The 19,022-nt window shown below is 43.7% G+C and overlaps 1 protein-coding gene across 10 annotated transcripts in view; it reads right to left on the reverse strand.

Annotated features, from left to right (window-relative positions):
* Positions 1–19,022, reverse strand: part of PKHD1 (PKHD1, fibrocystin/polyductin) — a 477,788-nt gene that overhangs the window by 307,176 nt on the left and 151,590 nt on the right. For 9 of the 10 annotated variants that reach the window (XR_002345756.1, XM_021098821.1, XM_021098820.1 and 6 more), the window contains one exon: positions 4,305–4,517. The exons of the other annotated variant lie outside the window; for it this stretch is intronic. Coding sequence is in view for 8 of the 9 variants with exons in the window: in XM_021098821.1 (XP_020954480.1) it covers positions 4,305–4,517 (213 nt within the window). In the remaining variant the exon portion in view is untranslated. The remainder of the gene's footprint in view (positions 1–4,304; positions 4,518–19,022) is intronic. 10 annotated transcript variants of the gene reach the window in all.

Genomic DNA, 19,022 nt, shown 5'->3' on the forward strand with positions numbered 1-19,022 from the left:
ACCAAATGAAGTCTCTCCCTTCCTCACCCCTGAGAGAAAATAAGAGATCATTGGCCCTGGGCCCACTGTGTTCTGGGGGCAGGGGTAAGTGTCATCAGAACAGCCAGAACCAGAGTACCCGTCATGGCTCAGCGGAAACGAATCTGACTAGGACCCATGAGGCTGAGGGTTCAATTTCCGGCCACGCCCAGTGGGTTAAGGATCCGGATCCGGTACTGCCATGAGCTGTGGTGTAAGTCACAGATCTGTCATTGCTGTGGTTGTGGCATTGGCCGGCAGCTGTAGCTCCAATTAGACCTCTAGCCTGGGAACCTCCATATGCTGCAAGTGCGGCCCTAAAAAGCAAAAAAAAAAAAATTGAAGAGCAGCCAAAACTAACAGTGCTTGAGTGTCACTGTGTGCCAGATACTTTGGGGCAGTTCACAGACAGTACGTCTGTCATGTGAACTGTTTTCCTCCTTTTACAGACTGACCTGCCCAAGGTCACAGCTGATAAGAACTGGACTGATTTCTGATTCCAAAACTTACAGGAACCACTAAAAACAATTAAGTCACATGGAGTCAGTGGACAACCTGAAGCCAATCACCTGAGGGTCTCACTGAAATGCCCATTCGCAGGCTCACATGAGGGCCCCCAAGGCAGCTGCTGGGAGTGAGGACCAGAAACCTAGATTTTTTTCAGTCTTCCCAAGAAGAGTCTTCTGTGCACTGAAGTTGGAAACTCTTCTCCCAACCTCATCCTGGGGAAGCTGAGTAAATGTTGGGTCTTTAGAGACCTTCTGAGGGCAAAGCAGGGAATCAAGCGGCTCACTGTTTTGTATACTTGACAGCAAAAGAAAATGAGCTTTCCCCCCAAGCCCCAGGGTCACCAGACCCACCTCTGACCCTGGGAAAAGGCCAGTGAAATTACATAACGATTTTAACCATGGGTTACCGCCTCACCATCTGCCAGAGGTGAGGTCTGCTGGAGATCCCCGGTGGTAAGGGAGACAGGGGGAGAGGACTGAGGAACCAAAGGCTGGGACTGGGTTCTCTGCCAAAGACAGCAGAAGGGACTCCCTCTCACCCAGGGGCCAAGCTCTGTCCTACACAATATTTCTTTCAAATGAATGAGAGGCCACAGCATCACCGTGATGAGGAAATTAGCTTGATTTCACCTCTGTTAAATGTGCAACCTTCGTGGTTCACAAGAGATCCTAGTAGTGCCTATATTGGCAGGGCTGTGGGGACATGGGTCAAATGGGCATTGATGATGCCCTAACCCTGGGAACATAGGAAAGGAGATGAAGAGGAAGAGGAGGGAGAAGGAAAAAGAGAAGGAGAGAAAGAGGGTTGGAACGGGGTGGGGGGAGAAGATGGAAAGGAGGGAGCAGGGGGTGAGGCAATGTCTGCACGATCTACATCCAGAACCATCAGGGACAAAGTAGCAACACCTTTACCTTTCAGAATTCTCAAAACACATTAGAAGCAGCTACTTAGCTTCAATTGCCCGGCATTATTTATAAGCAATGGCCCTAAGGATTTTCTTAACTTGGCATCTGTTAAAACACAAAGGCTTAGGAACACAGGGTCTGTTTACATACAAGCACCTAACGGTATATTTGTAAACACTTTTGCTGATCCTTCATCATAGGATGTGAGGAAGAAGGGGTTGGGGTGAAAGAAGCCGAGTAAAAGAATTAGGAGAGGAGTCCCATCGTGGCTCAGTGGTAACGAACCCAACTAGGACCCATGAGGACATGGGTTTGAATCCCTGGCCCTGCTCGGTGGGTTAAGGATCCCGCATTGCCATGCAGGCCACAGACATGGCTCAGATTTGGCATTGCTGCACCTGTGGTGTAGGCTGGCAGCTGCAGCTCTGATTTCACCCCTAGCCTGGGAAGTTCCATATACTGCAGGTGCAGCCCTAAAAAGCAAAAAAAGAAAAAAAAAAGAAAAAATTAGGAGAGTCTCAGGAAAACTTCTTCAGGTAAACTTCTATTTCTCACAAGTTGTGACAGGTGTTCCCTGGTGGTTCAGTGGGTTAAGGATCCAGCATTGTCACTGCTGTGGCTCTTGTTACTGCTGTGGCACAGGTTTGATTCCTGACCCCAGAACTTCAGTATGCCATGGGCACAGCCAAAAAAATAAGGGTTGTTCTATTTGCATCTTGTAGGATTGTAGGACAGTGGCTCTCAAACCAGAGGATCCCTGTTAAGGGTACTTCAGATGGTTTAGAGCTGGTTGAAACACTGGTCCATGCCCTCCTGTTCTCCAACTGTGTTTTCTCAATGGGAAACAGCAGCTCAGTGAGTTGGTGGCCTAAATGGCTGATAGACTAGAGCAATCCCTTGAAGGCCCTTGCTGATATGTGAATAGACAGAAGCCCCTTGTGGCTCCTGGACTACAAAATCGGTACAAGGGCTTGCAGATGGAGATGAGAAGAAAAAAGTCCTCCTTAGAATCTGAATATAAGAATCAATAATGTAGGTATTTTGAATTGCTGTCTAGATAGTTATAAGGGTTTTTTTTTTTCTTTTTTTTTTCTTTTTTGGCTGCCCCACAGCATATGTAGTTCCCAGGTCAGGGATCAGATCCAAGCCGCAGTTGTGACCTATGCCACAGCTGTGGCAATGCCAGAACCTTTAACCCACTGTGCCAGGTTGGGTTCAAACTTGCATCCTGGCGCTGCAGAGACATGGCCCGTCCCATTATGAGTTTTTTAATCCTTACCAAATTTATCCCCAGTGTGTATCCTTCTAGTCAGTCCATGGTCAAACTTAATAAATACTTGATGATAAGATCTTGCTTTCCCCCATAGTAAACCAAAAAAGGAAAAAGAGGGTTTTTCAGTAGACAATGGTGGAGGATGACAATTTGAAATGGACAGAGCCTTGATGGAAGAAGAAGACTCCTCAGCAAAGTCACATGCTGTGTCTACAATAATTACCCTACAATAGGTAGCAGGGTTTTATTTTGTTATGTCAGCCTGGAAATTTCAATGCAGAGGACATCATGTTTTCTGGAAACTAGGCTTCTCTCTGAAGCTCACACTTCTGACCTGCCTTTGGCTCAGGTTATGGAATCCAGTGTTCAGAAGCATCTGCTGAAAGACACTCCACACTCATCCTTTTTTTTTCTTGCTATTTCTTGGGCCGCTCCTGCAGCATATGGAGGTTCCCAAGCTAGGGGTCTAATCGCAGCTGTAGCTGCCAGTCTATGCCAGAGCCACAGCAATGCGGGATCTGAGCCGCGTCTGCGACCTACACCACAGCTCACGGCAATGCCAGATCCTTAACCCACTGAGCAAGGCCAGGGATCGAACCCGCAACCTCATGGTTCCCAGTTAGATTCATTAACCACTGCGCCACGACGGGAACTCCCAAACTCATCATTTTATACTTACTTTTTACAGTTGTTAGAAAAGATTATCCTGGCACACTTAATCGTTTCCTGAATCTCAAGGGAAATAAAAATGTCCATCTTGCAAAGTGGGATGAAATGATCAAAAGGCAAACAAAATTGTCGCAGAAACACACTGCAGCATAATTCCTGTTTTTTTCCCAGGAATCCATAAAAACCATCCCACCCATCATAGTATTTGAGGTAGAACCCTGGTTCCAGGAGGGGAAAACAGCAGCAACAACAATAGGATGAGGTTGTTTCTGGTTTGTGATGTCACCAGTATACACAACCATCGGTGTAGGCTAAGCGGCAGTAAGCAATGGTACTGGCCAGTTAGTTTTCAGTGTGTTAAGCTGCAGTGATAAATACAAATGTCAATGGTTGATGACAATGAAGATTTATTCCTCACTCACAGACATGGAAGCCATAGGTCGGCTGCAGCCATGCCCCCTGTTGTCACCATTCAGGTCCCCAAATTTAAGGAGCTTCCCCCTCCTTACAGGGGACAGGCTATTCTCAAGCAGAAGGAAAAGAAAAAAAATATGACCAAAGGATCATAATGGCTCTTAAAACTTCTACTTGGCCATGCAGTACACATTTTCTGCTCACATTCCATTGACCAAAGCAAGTCCAAGGCTAAGGCCAGTCTCAGCAGGACAGGGAAGTGTGGTCCGCCCACAGGGGAGGCACTGACGATTACCTGACAGTGGGTGGAAGTATATAATCCTCTTATAGAAAGGGGGCAAATAACTGAGCACCACAGTATACTCTGCCATGAGCATCATAACCATTCACGTTCCTTATTTAAGGAAATCGTGCCCATGCACTAGTCAACTTCATTGCCTCTGCACCTAACAGCCAAAGAGATGAAAGCAGCCTTATCATTGATCAGTTGGCCTCTGGTCACTTTCCTTACTCACCATGCAGGGAAAGAGTTCCGTTTCTCACAGCCAGGAACTTGACTCCATATGGGAAGAAAGGAGTAGTGTAGGCACTCCCGTAGAGTTTGATCGAAGCTTTGCCTCGGAAGGGCTTATCCTTGGATCCAATCCGGAGCTCGCCACCATCAGAAACAAGGATGGCGTGCGCCCTGAGCTCGATGGGTCCTGGGTCCAGGAAAATCAGCTTCCCTCCTGATGGCCAAAGAGAAGACCAACCATCAGGCTCTGGGAGAAGGAGGCTCACCTTCTTTGTGACAGTGCCAATGTCTGGTGACATCCTCTTCATGTATATACTGCTGGAATTGAGACTCATTTTATCTTGTCTTCTCTTTGAGAAGCACAGTGAGTGGATCAGACACCCAGGAGCAGAAGCAGTATATGAAAGCCAGCTTAGGTCAGCTATCACAATGCACTGCAGCTTTATTTACATGATTTTTAATGACAATAACCTAAATGGCCAGAAATTTCAGACAGGTTAAATAAGAAATGAGAAGGTCACCATTTTTACCATGTAACAGCAGCTTATAAAATTAAGTTAAAAAAAAAAAACTGGGAAACCAGTAAAGAGGAAATAGGCATAGAAGAAAATGTACGAAAATTTAAGTATGATAAAAGGAGTGTAATTAGGCAGCATCATGAAATTTGTCTCACGTTAGCTGACCAGCATCCATTATCCTTTCCTTCTGATAAGAGACCCTAATTTCCACAAGGAGTTGTTCTGCTCCATTGAATAGAGTTGAGTGGGACTGTCAATCACGGTGAAGACCATAGCCTGAGTCATGGACCCCACCTTCAAAAGGAAATCTGAAGCAAAAGGGAAGAGAAGACTGGAAATGTTTGTTTTGATCTCGGTAGTTCCAGTGGTGGTATCATAAAAAGCCTGAGAAGAGTTCGTATTTCTGAGACCCCTCACCTGCCAAGCCCCTGCAAAATACCCTGATAGCTATCTGCTTCTAGACCTGATTTTCCAGATTTCCTGTCAATTCTACGAGCTCCCCAATACCTTCCCCATCAATTTCTTGTTTTAAAGGAAAGTTGATTTCTGTCATTTGCAATGAAAGAACTTTAGCTGCTACAGATGCTATTTCATCCTCATGTCCAAATTTGCTGTAACAGAGGAAAAAAAAAATTTTTTTCTTTTTTGTCTTTTCTAGGGCCACACCTGCAGCACATGGAGGTTCCCAAGCTAGGGGTCTAATCGGAGCTGTAGCCACCAATCTACGCCAGAGCCACGGCAACACAGGGGGATCCAAGCCGCATCTGCAACCTACACCACAGCTCAGGGCAATGCTGGATCCTTAACCCACTGAGTGAGGTCAGGGATCGAACCCGCAACCTCATGGTTCCTAGTCAGATTCGTTAACCATTGAGCCATGACGGGAACTCCTACATTCATCTTTATAATAGTTATCTTTTATAAGAATTTAGTATATTAGCATTTCACACAGAACTTTTCCAACCATGCCAAAATAATTATACACACTCCATAGAAATAAACACCTTCACTGGAATAAGCTATTAAATCAATCTCCATCCTGTAAGTAGGGAAAAAGCTACTGGAGTAGATTTTCTCTTGTAACAAAGTGATCACAGTTGTGACTTTATACTGGAAACACCAGGGGACCTCTTTTCCAAACCCTGCAACAGCTTCCCATCTCACTCAAAATAAAAGTCAAAATGCTTAGACTGGGTCACCAAAGGCCCCTCCTAAATGACAACCCACCCACCTACCTCTCCGACACCACTTCCTAAAACTCACCTCTTCCCTCGTCTGCTCCAAATGCCCTAGGTGGCCTGCTGGTTGCTTCTTAAAAAGACCTCAGGGCCTGCACCAAGGTCCTTCCTGTATCTTCAATGTCCTCCATCAGATACGCATGGGGCTCACCTCTCCTGCTTTCATCCTAAGGCTGGCTTCTCACTAAGGCCTTCTCTCTCCAGGCGACATAAAATAGCACGCTCTGCCTCCCACCCACATGTACTTTTCTTCATAACACTTAGCTTCAGACATACCATGTAGTTATACGTCTAGGGTCTGCCCCCCCCCCACCCTGCCCCAAACTGGAATGCAGGTTTCATGACAGTATTTATCTGCCAGATCTACTTCTACATTTTCAGAGTCTAGAACAATGACTGGTAGGGAGTGGGCACTCCATATATAAGTGCTGAGTAAATGAATAAAATGTTATATCTTTTTAAAGAATGGTTTGAGTATCTGAAATTCCTTATGGACACACACACACACATACACACACACACACACACACACACACACTCACTTCCATTTTCTCAGAAAGGATGTTGTTATTATACTGAGTCTGTAAGTCCATACATGGTCTCAGTGAGCTAAAGGTAGACCCTGATGTGGGGAAGGCAAGTGTCAGAAGTGGCTCAAGGAGTTCCCTTTGTGACTCAGTGAATTAAAAAAAAACCCAACATAGTGTCCATGATGATGCGGGTTCAATCCTCGCTTAGTGGGTTAAGGACCTGATATTGCCATGGCTATGGCATAGACCGGCAGCTGCAGTTCCGATTCCACTCCTAGCCCAGGATCTTCCTCATACTGCAGATGTGGCCTTAAAAAATAAGTGCCTCAAAAAAGCAGATTCTACAGTAAGAAGGAGGGTCTTGGTGAGGGCAGTGAAGTCTCTGCTAAACCTAGTCCTGACTCCAGTATGCCAAATCACTGAGCCAGGTGGTTGTTTTCTGGAAACCGCAACCGCATGTACTTGCATGTGGCTGGAGGAATGAGAGAGAGGGAAGAAAAAGGCCAAGATGCCTTTAGACATTTTGGTTTGCCTCCACCTAAGTGCAGAAAGAGTGATAAGTACATATTGGACCCAATAGTCAAAAGTGGAGGCTGCTCCTCCCCTGACCTCTTCATCTTCAATCCTAAAGCCCAAGTCATACTCCATCCATAACAGTCACAGAAGGTTTACTTGGACTCAGCCTCCTAAAGCGCTCTTTCCTTTTAGCCACAATTTAGAACCACACACCCGCATGGGCATACAGTTTCAACCATCTGTGCAATGTTCATGGATAGAAGCCTTAGACAACTGCGGTGAGATTTACTGATCCTGATCCTGGGTCTGATACCTCTTAGACACTTAACTCAATGGCGTCTGCAGCTATGGTCACACTCTCCCCATTACTGCTAGGATCTCTCAGTCTCCAAAGCTCTTCTGCCACTCTAGCCCCACTGGACCACCTCCTTCCAACACCTCGCCCTCAGAAGTCCTGACATTCCTTCTCAAATTTGGCACATAGATCATACACTCTAAGACCAACGACCCAAGAAGCAACTCTCCTCGGTGACCTGCAGGCTTGATACCTGAGTGGCCCCACATTGCCTATGAGACTTCCAAAGGGCCCGATGGCAATTCTGACTTTAATTTGTTCTTCCATTGTCATTACAACGACAATCATTAGAAATGCAATCATATCATGAACCTGCTATAGACAAGAGGGAAGAAATGTGACTTGTGGCAAAGGCCACATTCTTATGTTTCCTAAAATGTTTTTACTCACAACCGCTTATCAAAACATCCCAATTAATTATCTTCAAGTCATGGACCATGGGGTGGACCATGGAGCCTGCCATTATGAATAGTCAGGAAATCAGAACTGAGCTTGATGAACCAAGGATGGAGATAGGTTATTGAATTAGGTTCCTGTCCTGACTCTGCTATTGGCCTCTCGAAGACCCCAGTAAGCCTCCCAAAATTGTTGGACCACTCAGTTTCCAAGTCTGTCCCACTCAGTGCCAAGGGATGGTCAGTTTGCTTCTCAGTGACGTGCAAAGCAGAATCACGTGTTCACCGAGGCTCCTTCCAGCTCTAGAACACATGCCATCTGCATCCTCAAAGATGCAGTCAAGTGCGCTTGACACTGATGGGGACACAGACCTCATGTTCTCTGGACACCACCTCTGCTGCAGGAAACTTTGAATGTTACAGTAAGGAATGCAAATAAGACTCTGTGGAAAACAAGAGAGCTAACATGTACTAAGCACCTACCATATGCCGATATCTTTATCAAACAAGCCTAGGAGGTCAATATCACACTCTGGATTTCAGAGCAGAGAGAGGGCAGGCTGGGGGAGGCAGAGTGAACATTAGAACCAAGGACCACCCTCTATCCACCTTACAACCCTTCCCAGGTAGATTTTTCATTAATTAGGATTGTTATCGTAGTTACATTTTAAGGAAAAACATGTGTTAACCCAAGTAAATACGCCTCTGGCTTGTTTATAGGTATTCTATTTTAATTTTGTCCTGTGCATATACCTCACCTCATTCCAAAAAGGATTTGAGGCAGATTACAAGGATTAGTGGGTACATTTACAAACCTGTGCTTTGTCCCTTGTACCATCAAGCAAAATATTAAATACACTGAGGCGAATTGGTAGACATTTGAAAATGTTGTTTACTGATGAGAACTAATGATGACGCTAATGAAGGGAGAAAAGCTCAGCCCAAAGAAATGGATGACTTGTGTTGGCAAGAGTGATGAAAAACAGAAACTAATTAATGAATGCGATCATCATATTCCCTTCTGAAAAGCCTCCCCTTCTTCCTTTATCGGTGGCAAGGACATATAAGGAAATTTAGGTAGAGGAGGAAGAGAGTTTGGTGTGGAATTCCGCTATGTTTGATTGAAATAATTGTAAGGGGTAACAATTCTTGATGTGAAAGAATGGAAACTTTATATCTAATCTACCTCTGTGCCAAGACTCCAAGAATTTCCTCCTCACACTTTAGTACCTTAAGACAAATACACAATAAGCGGCTTTAAAGCACAGCGACATGAGTGTGGGAGGGCAGTGGGAAGACTTTATTTCTTCACTTTAGAGAGCTTGACCCCATTTCTGAAAGCTGGAACAAAGAGTGGGGCTGGAATTAGCCTTTGGCCGTGACCCTTAAACTGCTTGTTATGATTGTTCATGAAAGCCGAGTATGTCCTACAAGTGACCTTGGGTAATTTTATAAAAATCAATCAACCATCATTATTGTTACTTCCCCTCCAAAATAAATAAATGAACACAACTTTTTACATGTAATCACTTCTTTCCATTAAACATCTCTTTTCTTTCTTTTAAAGGGAAGTAAAAGAGACATTTTAGCAGCTAGCTAGTGTTTACAAAGCACATCAGAACCGGCTTTGGGCTGACCCTACAATTAGCCATCCTCTGTGATGACCGCAAAATGATGTGTGGTGTGTAGGTGTGTGTTTTAAAGAAAAAAAAAAAAAAAACAAATACACAGTTCTAGCTATTTTCCCCCTTCCAGAAAAAATTTAGAGTATAAATATGTCACCATAAAGAATAACTGTCAGGAGTTCCTGTTGTGGCACACCAGTAACAAACTCAGCTAGTATCTATGAGGATGCAGGTTTGATCCCTAGCCTCGCTCAGTAGGTTAAGGATCCAGCAATGCCGTGAGCTGCAGCATAGGTCACAGATGCAACTCAGATCCGACATTACTGTGGCTGTGGCATAGACCAGCAGCTGCAGCTCTGATTTGACCCCTAGCCTGGGAACTTCCATATGTGGCAGGTATGGCCCTATAACGCGAAAAAAAAAAAATTGAAAAAACTTGTCAAAAGAACTGACATATCCTCTATCTTCCTTCCCTCCATTCTCTCTGGAACCCTCCCTAGTTGGATCTTTGCCAACAAAACCAGTCCTGTTTCCCATTATTAGGCTATAAATATGCAGGTACAGCCTTTTCTGAATTTTGCAAAACATGAAAACCCAAAACCCAAAGTATATTGACACATACAGACAGAAAAAAATATATTGAAAGGATATACATTAACATGTTAAGTTTCATTGTTGGGATTACATGCGATTTCGATCTTTAAAAAAAAAAAAAAAATAGTAACAGTCCTGTCGAGGTCTGAATCCAAGGCTTGATGCTCCATCCTCACCTGTCCTGAGTGATCAGCAGCATGGGACACATGTGTTCACTCCTGCTTTTCTGACACTCCTTCCCCTCACCCTCAGATTCCCTCCTACCCCTCAAGCCTCCCACCCAGGCCTCATCTATCCGATTCGTCCTGATTGTCCCAACCACTGACACTGGGAATGTCACAGGATTCAGCCCCTTAACCACCTTTCCCATCATTCTACAAATACGGCTTTGGTTTCCTCACCATGTCTTAGGGATGGAAATGCTACCACATTTATATCTCCAAGGCCCACCCGCACCCTCAGCTCCAGACTCATAGGCCCAATGATACTCAATATCTCCACTTGGATTCTCCAAAGTTTCTCAACTTAGCACACCCCAAAAAGTCTTGCCTCCCAGGTCTTCCCACAGTCCTTCCCTTCCCCGTAAATGGCAACTCCATCCCTCCCGTGGCTCAGTCCTCAAGTCCTAGAGGAAATATTCACTCTCTGCCATCACAACCAACCCTCTAGGAAATTCTGACTATTCTTTCAAAATATCCCCATGATCCAACCACTTCCCACCACTTCACAGCTCTCCCTGGGGTCTAAGTCATCCTCGTTTCATCCCCAATTATTATAAAAGCCTCTTTTTTTGGCAAGGCCCACAGCAGGTGAAAGGTCCCGGGCCAGGGATCAAGCCTGGGTCACAGCGGTGCTAACGCCAGATCCTTAGCCACTGAACCACCAGGGAACTCCTAAAGCCTTTTAACTCAGGTCTTTGCCTCTGCCCTTGTCCACATCCCAGGGTCCACTCTCAAAATAAGTCAATGTGATATATTTCTAATGTAACTTTTATCATGTCACCTCTTTGCTGGAAATTCTCCAGAGGTTCCCAATGCACACAGAGTCAAAGCCCACAAAACCGTGAGGGGCTGGCCCTCTCTGGCCCCACTGCTCTCCGCTGGCTCCCAGTCCCCCGGCTACCCTGACCCTCTTGCTCCCCTGCCTCACAGCCTCTGCACTCACTGTGTGCAAACCCTCCCAATCACCACCAAACCACCACCCAACTCCCATCCACCTTTCCTGCTCCATTTTTCTCCATGCCACTCAGAAAATCTAACCAAAACATACAACTTGCTGATGACTGTTTTTCCTTATAGAAATAAACTCCATGAGGGCAGGAATTTGGGTCTATTTCATTCACAGCTGCAGCCTAGAACAATGCCTGGCATACAGGGAGCTTAGAAAGTGGTCACTAAATACTTGTGGAATACATAGGAGTTGAAGTTACAGAAGCGACTGACTCCCTAGTCAGATACATGGAGTGAGAGCAGAGAAGAGAGAAGAGAAACAAACTGTCCAGTAGTATTTAAAGACTAGAATAAGGAGAGGAAGTAGAAAGATTCTTGCATGTGAGTCAAAGAAACAGGTGAATGAGGAGGAGAGCTGGAAGGTTGTGGTGGGCTCTGGGCAGAGCTTTAAGAATATGAAGGTGGGAGTTCCCACTGTGGTTCAGTGGGTTAAGGACCCAACGTAGTCTCCATGAGGATGTGGGTTTGATCCCTGGCCTCACTCAGTGGGTTAAGGATCTGGTGTTGCTGGGGCTGTGGTGTAGGCCTGTGGCTGTAGCTCTGATTTAACCCCTGGCCCAGGAACTTCCCAGGAACACTGGCGCAGCCATTAAAAAAAAAAAAAAAAAAAAAGGAAAAAGAACATGAAAGTGGTAGATAACGACAGCAAACCTCCTATGTCATTGTGAAGAGGATCTGGGGAAAAAGGTGCAGAGCAAGGGTGTGCTTGGTTAGGACCAACATGCCAGGTGATGGAATGAACTCAGGGAGTGTGAGTAGAGGGAAAGCCAGCAACGAATGGAAGCAAGGTGCAAGGAGCGATCTGAAGACCCCACTTCATGAGGTCAATCTATATCACCAAACTAGATCATTCATTTATTCAAAGTTTGAACTGCCTGTATGTTCAGGTGTAAATTATCCAGTTTACTTATCTTCATGGACGAGCCTCCATTCAGCTTTTTGTGTCAACTCTGAATAAGTCCTTAAAAAGTTGAGCATCCTGGTTTTTGTTTTTTGATTCTATGTATAAGCAATATCACATGCTATTTGTCCTTTTCTGTCTGACTTACTTCACTTACTATGATAACCCCTAGGTCCAGCCATGCTGCTGCAAATGGCATTAATTCTTTCTTTTTATGACTAATATTCCCTTGTATATATCCACCACATCTTCTTTATCCATTCATCTGTCCATGGACATGTAGGGTTCTTCTTTGTCTTGAAATGGATTGTAAATAGTGCTTCAATGAACACTGGGGTACATGTATCTTTTCAAATAATGAAAATAATTTCTATACAAAACAAAAATAGACTCACAAACATAAAAAGCAAATTTATGGTGACTAGAGGGGAAAGAAGAGGAGGAATAAATTAGGAGTTTGGGATTAACAGATACACATTGCTATTTATAAAATAGATAACCAGCAAGAACCTACTGGATAGCACAGGGAACTATTCTCACTATTTTGTAATAATCTATAAGGAAAATGAATCTGAAGAAGAATAAACATGTATACTTTATATATATATATGTGTGTGAATGTATATTCAGTTTATATATATATATAAAAAACCGAATCACTTTGCTACATACCTGAAACTAACACAACATTGTAAATCAACTATACTAGATTTAAAAAAAAATTTAAGTTTAGCGTCTTGTGTCTTGTTGCTTGTTTAGCATCTTTCCAGTCATCAAATAGTCAAATAGATGGCAGAGCCTGTGGAATTCCCTTCTCCTGGAGAATTAGAGATGTTCATCCATTCAGGATGGATGAGTCCTGCTCACCTGGATAAGGAGGACTGGCTGAGTGATGGGCACAGCTGGGGTAACCTGTTGTACTCGACTGCACCTTGCAGCACCATGTTACCGTGGAGGTGGGCATGGGAAGGAGCTGAGGAAGACTGGTATTCAGGGAAGGCAGCAACAGCCCAGAGCCTGCATTCTGATGGGAATGCACACAGCGTCCTTGGTTTGGCGAGATCCGGATTAGGCTTGTGCCTGATCCACTGGAGCAGAGCCTGGAAGCCTTCGAGGTGGGCTTGTCCCCGGCCAGAGAGGCGGAAAATCAATTTGGCTGGCAAACGAGAGCCCCCAAGAGCTCAGTGCACGCTCCATAATCCTATCCACCAGCAGCTCAGGAAATAGATGCCTGAGCCCTCACATATTCATGGGGGAGGTGAGGCATAAATCAGGCTTTAAGGATTGGGAGCAAAGGCAATGGGCTCTCCGGTCGGTTACTAATTAATCAAGCACAGAACACCTCAACCTAACAACTTGGGAGTGAGACACACATGCACAGCCTGCTACTGCTTTTCCTGATTTTTTTTTCTTCATTTCAATTAAAATAGATAGTGGATGAAATTCTCCCCTTTAGCTGATGTTGCTTGTGCATCCCCTGTTCTTCCTTTAATTAAAAAACATGCTTATTGCAATACTTGCCAGAATCACTTTAACGGTATTTTAATTGTAATGTCTCTGCCTGATTAAAAAAAGAAAATATGAACCAGAAAGGGTTCTCAGAATGCAGGAAAAGAGGCCCACACCTACCCAAATGGGGGCCACAGACTACTTCCTTAATTAGCCTGACACTGCTAGTCAAAGCGGCAACATGGAGGAGAAAACACATAAGAAATAAAATCGCTGACTCAGCCATGAATGATCACAGTTGGGAGGAATCCTCTTCATCAGCTCAGGTTTCCCTGGCAGGAGACACAACAGCATCTAACTGAAAACACCAGGTTCACGACAGCCAGCCAAGTGTCCACTGTTCTGTGCAAAGACTAGCCTTTGGCAAAAGAGTGGCTGGGCCCCTGGGGAACCCACTTTGAGAACCACCCCTCTAGGCAAATTAAGCTTGTTCAAGGTGTGCATTGTCCATGGTCTAAAACAGGTTGAGAAATACAGGGCTGGCATTGCCGATTCACTCACTTTGTCATTCAACCAACACTTGCTATTACTTCCCAGCCCTTCTGTCAGGTGCTGAGATAAAAATGTAAGAAATACACTCACCACCTCCAGAAGGTCATGGTGAAGTTTGATTGCTTCAGGTGAACAGAAATACCCTGGTTTTAGTGAATTGGCCAACTTTACAGACAGTGGAGAAAGAAGATAATACTGATGCCCTAGCCTTTTACCTTTTCTATAAAACACAAAACTCATTAAGTGAACCTTACCAATGAATTGACTCTATACTAATTACAATAAGTGTGAACTTATTTGCAGAACATATAAAAGAACTGAAAACACTGAGATATAAATACAAATAATAGATTTCAAAATAATAAATAACACTGAGATATAAATAAATGCCTTTTATCAAAGCTACTGTTATCAATTACTCCTTAATTAAACTCCGATTTCCTTTCTACTTCCAGAAAATCAGAAGTTCCCTTTACCAACAATATTCTGATATTTAGGTTCTGAAGGTCCTCAGCTATTCCATGGATTTCTAAAGAGTTACTTAAGACCTCAGAAAGAAAGGAGAGGAGTTTTTGCTGTGGTGCACTGGATTAAGAATCCAACTGCTGCGACTCAGATCACTGCAGAAGCATGGGTTCGATCCCTGGCCTAGCACAGCGGGTTAAAGGATCCGGCATTGATTGCCACAGTTAGGTCTCAGCTTGGTCTCAGCAGCTTGGAATTAATCCGTGACCAAGAATTTCTATATGCCATGGGTATGGCCATTTAAAAAAATTATTTTTTTTTAAAGGAGAAAACAGAGGGAAGAAAAAATCTTTGTAGGTAAAAATCTTTGTAGCTACCAAGTTATTCATTCAAACAATCTCCTTCCTTTTCCTTATCAAAGTTCTATTAGCACTGAGCCAATCACATTTTTGATAAACCCTATAATTTGATGTTTTTCTGAGCAATCTGTTATCTGAAAGGTTACAACAATTTTAGAAATTAAAGATCATAGTTGTTTCCTCACAGTATTTTTTTTTTCTTTTAAGGGCTGTGACCAAGGCATGTAGAAGTTCTCAAGCTAGGTAGGGGTCAAGCCAGAGCTGCAGCTGTCAGCCTACACCACAGCCACAGCAATGCCAGATCCAAGTCATGTCTGCGACCTACACTGCAGCTCACAGCAACACTGGGTCCTTTAACCCACTCAGCAAGGCCAGGGATCAAATCCACATCCTCATGGATACTAGTCAGATTCTTAACCTGCTGAGCCACAGTGGGAACTCCAGCCTCATAATATTTATTTATTTTAAAAATAAGAGTACATCCTACCTTTACTTGACCTCCAGGAATATTAGAGCATGTGGGAAATAACTTACAGTAATGAAAAGCTGTCTTCGGTATATTTCAACCTGTACCAGAATCCCAGATACACCAGTCTCCCAGGTTCCTGAGTTCACTACCAGTCTGGATAAACAGGATGTGAGAATCATTAATCAGCAGATGAGGTAAAGAGTTAAGGGGAGATCAAGTCCTGAAGGACCTCGTAAGCCATATCAAGGTGTTTAGACTTGATGTTTCCAGGCTAACGGAGAGCCTGTGAAGGGTTTTAAGTGAGGATGTTTGACATATTTATCTTCTGTTACTGAAAATATGATAGCTTCTGTGCTAGGAAGGGACTGGTCCCTTTCAATTGCATTTTTCATGTTATAATATCCAAGTTGTCAAGACACGAAACTGTAAATTGTTTAATATCTATCCATCTGTCTGTCTGCCCATCTACTGAAAGCATGTCCTTTCTCACAGCAATGGCTTATCTTTCATTTAAGGGCAATCAAGCCTGTCTGGGACTATTCTCTGGAGGTAAATAATGTAAGTCATTGTCTGATTCGGAAAAATAAGGGGTTTCAGAGCTAAGTGTCCCCCATGTTAAAAAGCCTTTGTCTCTGATCTCCTGATACACAAACAGTAAATGAAATTGGTCACTGTCTGGACTAATCCACTGACATTTGAGGGTACCAGGAAAGACTCTGATTATAGAAAAATTCACAACCAACATGAATCTGACTCTTCAGGGCAGAAATTCATTCATTCAATAATTACTTGAGTACCTACTTTGTGCCTGGAGAGGTAATGGTCCCCGTGATTAAAAGGCAAGCAGAAAAAAGACCTGGCTCCTGCTTTCTTAAGTTTATTTGCCTAGAATGCACCTTCCCCAAAGGTAAAGAGCAGAAGAAAAGCACTTCCTAACATTAAATTTGGAAGGAACTGATATTAAAGTAAATCATATAAAAATTATGTTCTATATGTATAGATGAATGCAATAGAAGTTCTTAACCTCTTAAAAATTCACAGTGCACAAAATGGACATGATGGTGACTCCCTCCTTTTGTAGGAGGAGAGTGGCTTGTAATAAGCTCTATTGGGGGTCAATGATTGATTGATTGATTGTTTTAATGGCCATACCCATGACATATGGAATTTCCCAGGCCAGGGATTGAAATCTGAGCCACAGCTGTGACAACACGGGATCCTTTAACCCACTGCCCCAGGCCAGAGGTTCAACCCACCCCTCCACAGCAACCCGAGCTGCTGCAGTCAGATCCTTAACCCACTGTGCCACAGCAGGAACTCCTTGGGTGTTAATGCTGAATGTCTATAGCCCCGTGGGGAAAGCGGGTAAAGAACTTCTCTACTGCCATTGTGTGCACTGATGTGAGGTCTAGAAAAATCCAGAGAGTCCATGGCTGCCTCACACGTGAACTCAGGCCCCCAGTTTACTGACCAGCTCCAATCAGACAACCTGGTTGTCTGATCTGTACCTAATCATCTTATTTCCTGCCTCGAAAGGTAGCTATGTTTCAACAGAAAAAAAGAGTCAATGCACTCAGTCTCCTTTTGCAGCAAACTGGCAGATGAGTTATTTTACACTTATCAATTTGAAACAAATTTTTTCAGCCTAAGGAACCCTCCCATGTTGACCAAAACATCTATAGTCATGAAAGAAAGAAAAAAAATATGAATATATGATATTACTTTTTTTTTTTTGCTTTTTTTTTTAGGGCCACACCCGAGGCTTATGGAAGTTACCAGGCTTGTGGTTGAATCAGAGCTACAGATGCCAGCCTACACCAACCACAGCAATGCGGGATCTGAGCCACATCTGCGACCCACACCAGAGCTCAAAGCAATGCCAGATCTCCAACCCACTGGGCAAGGCCAGGGATCAAACCTGTTTTCTCAAGGATACTAGTCAGACTCATTCCCAATGCACCACAACAGGAACTCCCAGGATATTTCATTTTTATCAAATGCCTTCAGATGGATTTCCTTTAAACCCAAGCTGCTATCTGTGAAGGTTTAAAACACAGAGTAACCTGCCTAGTGGCCCCCCACAGTCCTAAAGCACAGACAGCCCACATGTGATGTCCCAGAAAGCCCTGTTTCATAGCATCCCGATTATGGCATTGCAAAGCATTATCGCGGGCATGCACCTGTTGAAACTGAGGCTGGTTTGGTTCTAACTAGAAGGAACCAAGTATACAAACCCTGGGATGAAAAAGGCAGCACTGAGGACAGCGTGTAACACCCCACTCTGAAATCCTCAAACACTTGCCAAGGATGAAGAAACTGTGAAAGATGTACAGGTGACCAAAAGGTACACGAAAAGATGTCCAACATCGCTAACCCCCCGGGGATCAAAACCACAATGAGATATCACATCGCAGCTGTTAGAATGGCTAGTCTCAAAAAGACAGCAAATTGCAAGCAGGGGTGAGGATGTGGAGAAAAGGGAAGCCCTGTGAACTGTTGGTGGGAATATAAGGTGGTGCGGTCATTATGGAAAAAAATATGGAGGTGCTTCACAAAATTAAGAATAGAACTACCATATGATCCAGCAATTCCACTTCTGGGTATTTATCTGATGAAAACAAAAAACACTACTTCAAAAAGACATATGTGCCCCTATGTTCATTGTAGCATTATTTACATCAGCTGAGGCATGGAAACAACCTAAATACCTATTGATAGATGAATGGATATAGAAATACATACATACATATATATATACACACACAGACACATATATACACTATATTTTCTTTCCGGTTTTTTTTTTTTTTTTTTTTTTGTCTTCTTAGGGCGGCACCTGTGGCACATGGAGGTTCCCAGGCCAGGGGTCGAGTCAGAGCTGTAGCTGCCAGCCTACACCACAGCCACAGCAACGCCAGATCTGAGCCACGTCTATACCACAGCTCAGGGCAACACCGGATCCTTAACCCACTGAGCAAGGCCAGGGATCAAATCTGCGTCCTCATGGCTACTAGTCAGATTTGTTTCTGCTGAGCCATAACAGGAACTCCTCTTTATCCATGTATATACATACTTACATATACAATGGAATGTTGTTTAGTGATAAAGTAGAATGAAATCTTTCCATGTGCAACAACATGGATGAACCTGGAGGGTATCATGCTAAGCAAAATAAGACATACAGAAAAACATAAATACCCATATGATCTCACTTATATATGGAATTGAAAAACAAAAAAAACAAGAAACAGACAAATCTGAGCTCGTGGATATTGAAAGCAGATTGGTAGTTGCCTGAGGCGAGTGGGTGAGGGGTGGGCATAATGGGTGAAAGGGGTCAAATGGCACACACTTCCAGTTACAAAAAGAGATTAAGTCCAGGGGTATAATGTATGGCATGGTAATTACAGTTACTAACACTGTGGTGTGTATTTGAAAGAGGGTAGATCTTAAACACTCACATCCCAAGAAAAAAATTTTTCTACTTATCTATGAGGACAAATGTGGTGATAATTTTGCAATAT

This window comes from Sus scrofa, chromosome 7 (genome assembly GCF_000003025.6).
Source record: "Sus scrofa isolate TJ Tabasco breed Duroc chromosome 7, Sscrofa11.1, whole genome shotgun sequence".
In the NCBI taxonomy this organism is placed as follows: Eukaryota; Metazoa; Chordata; class Mammalia; order Artiodactyla; family Suidae; genus Sus; species Sus scrofa.